We start from the raw sequence: 7,500 nt of genomic DNA, 5'->3' as shown, positions 1-7,500 counted from the left end.
GGATATAGAAAAGAGAGGGGAGGGAGGGGAGGGGAGAGGAGGGGAGGGGAAAGGGAGGGAGGGGAGGATATAGAAAAGAGAGGGGAAGGGAGGGGAGGGGAGAGGAGAGGAGGGGAATGGAGGGAGGGGAGGATATTGAAAAGAGAGGGGAGGGAGAGAAGGGGAGGAAGAGGGAGGGAAGGGGAGGGGAGAGGAGGAGAAATGGAGGGAGGGGAGGATACAGAAAAGAGAGGAGAGGGAGGGGAGGGGAGAGGAGAGGAGACGAGAGGAGGGGAATGGAGGGAGGGGAAGATATAGATAAGAGAGGGGAGGGAGGGAGGGAAGGGGAGGGAGAGGAAGGGGAGGGAGAGGAAGGGGAGGGAGAGGAAGGAGAGGGAAAGGAAGGGGAGGGAGAGGAAGGTGAGAGAGAGGAGAGAGAAACGGAGGGAGGGAGAGAAAGGGAGGAGAGAGGAGGGGACGGGAGGTGAGAAAAGAAGAGGACATTGGGGAGGAGGGGAGGGGAGGATGGAGTGACGAGGGGAGGACAATAGTGGAAGAGTATGGAGAGGAGGAGGAAGAGGAGGAGGAGGAGGAGGAGGAAGAGGAGGAGGAGGAGGAGGAGGAGGAGGAGGAGGAGGAGGAAGAGTGGTTGGTAACCTAAACCTGAAAAAGGAACAACGGAATGAAGCACTCGATTTTTTTTTTTTTTTCTTCTTCTTTTCTTTCCTGAGTCACTGACGGGTTCAGCCCTTGGATCGTGATGGCCAACTTTACATACTTTCTTCTTCCTAACGACGCCAAGCGACTTTATTCAGCCAAAAGCCCTTAACAACTGGGACCAATGCCTGATACCGACATGCGGTCCTAAGGAACGTACGTCGGAGAGAGTTAGCTCCCTGCTCCTCGTCTTCAAACCCAATCAACAACTTCCCCTATACCAGATGGGCTGGCATTCGGTGTCCGGAGTGAGCCCGATTTTTTTTTTTTTTTTTTATCAACTCCGACTATTTTTTCCTCCGTTTTTCCATATATGGACAGCTGGCAACCGGCGACAACTCACTTCCTATCAACCGGTAGCAGAGAAACAGGACTTCACTAATACAACGCAATCCAATGTTTTTCCTATAGATATCTTTAGTCTGATTGACTAGCCGACTGACTGGCTGACCCACCGACAGACCAATTACCTGTCTGACTGACATAACTGATTAACTTACCTATCGACCAAATCTGAGTGACTGACAAGACACGAGTGACTGACTGACTGACTGACTAACGGACATGACATGAATGACTGACCTAACCTGACCTGACACGACATGAAATGACTGACATGACTGACAGACTTACTTGCAGAACCTGCGGAGGAAGATCAGGAGGGACCGATGTAGGAATGGCGACTCCCTCCTCTTGGTACTGTTGCTGACTTCTCTGTTGCTGCTGAGACAACTGATGCTGATGCTGTTGTTGCTGTTGCTGTTGCTGATGCTGTTGCTGCTGCTGCTGCTGTTGCTGTTGCTGCTGCTGTCGTTGCTGCTGCTGTTGCTGCTGCTGGGCACAATGTTGTGCTAAGTGTAAGCTGCGTTCCTTTTCGAGCGCTTCCTCCTGTTCCAGCTGTTGTCGCATCAACTGCAGCTTCAGCTGTGTGCGTGAGGTGGTCGCCATGCTCTTCACGTTGGATGGAAGACTGCCAACAAGAGAAGGGCCTCAGCATTAGAAAATAAGAAAATATACAAATAAATAAACAAGTGGATAGATACAGGTGAAAAATGTAATCACACATTTGTCTACTGAAGAGGATTGCAGTTTGCAATCGAAATATATAGATTCCCCGTTTCCAGTCTTTTCTACTCCAACAGTGGTTTCTACGTTAAGTGGATAGATAAATAAATAAATAAATAAATTAATTAATTAATTAATTAATAATGAACCATTCTCTGGTAGTTTCTCCCTTTCATTGATAAAGTCAGTATTGTACTGGACTTAATGCCATCCCTATGAACCAGAGTCACGCAGTCTGGTGGCTAATTCATGCTAAAAAAAAATAATAAATATTAAACAAAAAATAAAATTTAGAATAACAATAAAACAAATTGTTGGGCACTTTTGGTTTCTACTGTCCTTCAATTCTTCTACCTTCCTCCTTCCTCTGCAACTCCACCTTTTTCGGCATGACAGTGTCCCCGAAGATAGAAGCGCTGGTTATAGCCCTCGAAGCACCATCGACACGGTCCCCCCCCACTCCCACCCACCCCCTTCCCGACCTTCCTGCATTGCCCCCCAAAGCCAAGCCATCCTATGGCTCGTCCGCCCATATACACCAGAGTCGCACAACATCAATTTATGTCCGGTGACTATGTTCCACTACAAAATGAATAAACAAATACATAAATATACACTCATCCCTCGTTTTTGAGGACCTCCATTTCACGGATATCGGAAGGAACGGACAAAATCTGTTCCAGCCGATTCAGTCTGTAAAGGGGAAAAAATATTATATTGTAAACCTAGACGAATGTTAGACATAATGTTGAAATGTTCATAGAAAAATCTAGATTTCTGTAAGCGAAGTCATATTCTAGTAACACCCTTTCAGCCACACGTGCTCCGGACGAATCTGTGACAACACTGAACAAAAATTAAAAATTATGAATTTACTGTATCACAGTGTATATTTACGGTGCACAGTTATTTTACACTGTCACGTTGGATGGTGTGCTTGATTAAAAGTACAGTATTGTATTATTCCTCTTTCTTTCGTAATGTAGTTGCTGATATTAGTCACTACAGACATTGTGTCGGTAATTGCGGACAATCGGCATTACCGGACCAATGTTCTACCTCCTTTTGTCCGTTAAAACGAATGATGTGTAAATAAATTAATGAATGGATGAATAAATGAAAACAAACAAATGAATGAATAGTCAAATAATAACAAAATAAAACAAAATAAAATAAAATGTAATTTGTGTAAAATGTCATTTGTATACACAAACACAGAAACAAGAGATTATTTTGTCCTCTTCACATATTTTTACTCTGGCAAATGCCAGAGCATTCCATAAACACTTCATACAGTGGAGAATTCATAGTCACATCTAAGAATGCATAAACACAAAAGAGTTAAACAAAGTCATTTACGATCTAAGAATAACAAACAATGGAATACAATCTCGACGACATTCTTCATCCTGTACAAAAAACGACCTGATGCAACATGACTGACTGACGTATGACAATTAGTACAATTATATTAAACTTAAGCGGTCACCATTTTACACGAATGCACTCCAAATTTCTCCGTCCCCTTCCTATACTAGCTTCTCCTTCCAAATAGCCACATATAACCACACGAATTTAATCACAAAAAATAATCATAACTTTATTTCAATTATATGTCTATTTACGTAACGTAAATAATCAATTATATGTCTATTTTCGTACCGTAATTATATGTCTATTTACGTAACAAGATCAACATGAACTGTAAAACATATGAATATTGAAAAAATAAATAAATATGCAAATGAATAAATAAAATGATAGATAAACGAAAAGGACTGTACCCAGGATGTGATTCACTGATTCCCGATCCATATGTAAAGATAAAACAACAAAAGACTGCCTGTGGCTACCGAAAAGGAGACGAAAATAAGTCACCAAATGCCAAAATAAAGACAGAGAACACCCTAAAGGAGGAAAATGTATTCCAATAAAGAAAAAGGAGTGTGATTCGTTTTCATGATTCTACCAATTATACATACAAGATAAAAATGATTTGATGCTCGAAGGTAATTATTATCCAATAAGGCCACACAAAGAATCAAATTCTCTTTCTATGGCAGGTTTAGAAACCTCTGGATTATCTTATTCTATTTTATCTTATTTCGTTTTATCTTATTTTACTTGGTATGACAACCATGATGTAGTCGAACGAAAATCTAAGGCAACGACAAAGAAGTAATTCGTACACAAATCATGCTAGTCTGTAATTAATACAGAATTGCGAACAGCTGAAGAAGTGAGGAATGACAAAAGGCAAAATAATAATATTAATAATAATGATAATGATAATGATAATGATAATGATAATAATAATAATAATAATGATAATAATGATGATAATAAAAATAATAATAATAATGATGATGATAACGATAACGATAACGATAACGATAATAATAATAATAATGATAACGATAACGATAACGATAATAATGAAAATACTGAAAATAATCATGATAAGAATGATAATAATGATAATAATAATAATAATAAATAATGATGATAATAATTGTAATAATAATGATGATGATGATGATGATATGAATGATAATGGATAATGATAATTATAATGATAATAATAATGATAATAATAATGATAATGATAATAATGATAATAATAATGATAATAATAATGATAATAATAACAACAATAATAATAATAATAGTTTTAGTAGGATGAAGAAAAAAAAGTCTAAGAAGAAAAAGAAGAAAAAGAAAAGAAAAGAAGAAAAAGATGAAAAAGAAGAAAAAAAGATGAAAAAGAAGAAGAATTTTAGTATTGATGATAATAATAATAATTATTATTATTATTATTTTAGTAGGAAGAAAAAGAAGAAAAAGAAGAAAAAGAATTTTTTTAGTAATTATGATAATAATAATAATAATAATAATAATAATAATAATAATAATAATAATAATAATAATAATAATAATAATAATAAAAGATAATTATATTGATAATGATAATGATGATGATAATGATAATGATAATACTGATACAAAAATGAAAAGTTGTGTGCTTCTTAAATGAGATGAATTAATACATATAGTACGTATTTTTCATGCACATTAAAATGGTTATTGGCTATAAGTTTAGAGATACGCGGCAGGTAATATTTAATAATTATTTGAGAAATATGATCCTCTTGACGCCTCGAAACAAGAACAGACCAAAAAAAGCATTGGCTTAGTTGCTGTTGCTGTTGTTGTTGTTGTTGTTGTTGTTGTTGTTGTTGTTGTTGTTGTTGTTGTTGTTGTTGTTGTTGTTGTTGTTGTTGACTGTAGTTAATCAACTCTTCTATCCTTGTGGAAAATATCGTACCATTGATTTCCTGACAGAAAACCGATGATGAAAAAAATATGGCGTCCATATCGTTACTACATAATCGTTAACGTTAATGAATTTTTCACCAACATTTCCTTACTTGTACGCATGCGCGTTCCGTGTGCACTTGAACATTTGTAGCATTGCTAATCATTAGTCATTACGAAATGCGTAAACGTAGCAAATATTGTTTATGAAATTTTCTAACAACGGATTTGTTAGTCATGAAAACACATAAGGTACTGAGTTCGCCTGCCAACTCAGCGGTCTGAGTCTGGTCCCTGCTCTCTTGGGCAACTTTATTTTTTTCGTGTGTATGTGTGATTCACCTTGGTCTTTGGATCACGCGTTGAACTCGTGATCGACAGCTATTTCCCTCCCGGAAGAGAGCTCAGAGCTCGTATGACCGATCTATGGGTAATGCTTTGACCTTACACGCACACACACCCAACTCCCCGCCCAAGAGAGTTAGAGTAACGACTCGAAGCTCAGCGATGCTTTATTTTCAGCCCTGGGCAGGATTCGAACCCGGACCGCCATAGTGACAGTCTGGGACTCTACCAACCGCGCCACCGAGTCGCGCGCGCGCGCGTGTGTGTGTGTGTGTGTGTGTGTGTGTGTGTGTGTGTGTGTGTGTGTACGTGCGTGCGTGTGTGAGAAAGCTCACGGCATTACCCATGGTTCAATCTATGCATGAGCTCTAAGCTCTCATCCGCGAAGGTAATATCTGTTGTTCACGAGTCCAACACGTGACCATTACCATAGTAAATCACTAAGTTAACTAAAAACATAAAGAGAAACTCATTGTTACAATATGACACACAATACGAAGATTCCTGCTACACGTGGTATAAGATAACATACTACAAATACTAACGCCCATATACACAGGGGTACCAATATCAAAGTAGGAATACCAACCTTACCAGTTCATCACAAACTATGGCGTTAATGAGAGCATTATGAGCGTGTTCTTGAAAGGTCAACGTGATAGGAAACTAAGAAAATAAGTAATACATATCATCCTTATTACCTCTGGGCATAGAAGCGTTCGTTGAGTAGTTTCGTGACTCATTTTCTTTTTTCTTTCTTCTTCATATAGCCATTGCAACTAAGTGTACTAAATATATTTTATGGTACGTGTGTCTTTTAACATATTTAATTTTTCTGTACACAGGGCTACAATGTACACAATGAAGAACTTAAAAAGGGCAGGAGTGTAAATGTTTTATAAATGCCATCACTGTAGCCCATTTCACAATAGGTTGCCTTCTAGGGAAGGAAAAGACCCATTCTGTACATTCTGGTTGACCAATACCTCTTCATATATATATATATATATATATATATATATATATATATATATATATATATATATATATATATACATATATATATATATATATATATATATGTATATATATAAATACATGTATACGTATATATATATGTATGTATATATATATATATATATATATATATATATATATCTATATATATATATATATATATGCTTAGATATAACCTACAGTCGAAGAAACAGAGCAAAAGAAACAGTGTATATTTCGACCACAACATTGGTACTCCTCATCATATGACCACAGTTGTGGTCGAAATACACATATCGTTTGTTTGTTTTGTTTCTCCGACTTTGGTTTATATTTAAACATTATACAAATGTGCTACGACATTTTGGTTTGGTGGACATTTATATACATATATATATATATATATATATATTTATTTATATATATATATATACATGTATATATATATATATATATATATATAGTATATATATGCATATATATATATACGTGTGCGTGCTTATTTATATATATATATGTATATATATATACATATATATATATATACGTATATATATGCATTTGTTCTTAAAGTCGACAGCATTAAGGAGGTTGTTAATCTTCTTATGGGTATTCTCCAGCTTTTTAACCAATACTCTGTCATTTGGAGGGTGGGCATAAACCAAGTTGCCAAAATGATTAATTTATTCAACGTTTCGTCTGCAAAGAGACATCTTCAGGAAAATCTGTAACATAAATATTATCGACATACAGAAATAAAGAAAAAAGGTGTTAACCTAAACAAAATTCACAATTATGGAAATAGATATCAATAAATCAGCAATAATACAAATCCTGTCTCGATACATGGGCCGTTGGGGACCGCTATTTACAAAAATTAAAGGTCCAAAGAAATGACGAAGGAAATCGTCGGTTGGTGACTTATATATACGAACCTAGCCGGCTTGGGTGGTGGAAGGGGTAGTGGGGGAAGAATTAGTGGGAGAGGTTGGCTTCTCATTAAGACGGGAAGGAGAAGGTCGGGGGAGGATGGATGGAGTGGGTGGGAGGAGGTGGAGGGGGTGTTGGGGCGTATTGACATAG

General features: G+C 36.9%; 1 protein-coding gene across 2 annotated transcripts in view; it reads right to left on the bottom strand.

The window, feature by feature from the left end:
- Positions 1 to 7,500, bottom strand: part of LOC143041506 (uncharacterized) — a 278,750-nt gene that overhangs the window by 233,825 nt on the left and 37,425 nt on the right. For both annotated transcript variants that reach the window (XM_076213457.1, XM_076213456.1), the window contains exon 2: positions 1,330 to 1,666. In XM_076213457.1, the coding sequence (XP_076069572.1) occupies positions 1,330 to 1,666 (337 nt within the window). The remainder of the gene's footprint in view (positions 1 to 1,329; positions 1,667 to 7,500) is intronic.

This window comes from Oratosquilla oratoria, chromosome 31 (genome assembly GCF_046742065.1).
Source record: "Oratosquilla oratoria isolate Oo_2021 chromosome 31, ASM4674206v1, whole genome shotgun sequence".
Taxonomy (NCBI): domain Eukaryota; kingdom Metazoa; phylum Arthropoda; class Malacostraca; order Stomatopoda; family Squillidae; genus Oratosquilla; species Oratosquilla oratoria.
The sequence above is the reverse complement of the archived record's forward strand: the minus strand, read 5'-3'. Positions and strand labels throughout refer to the sequence as shown.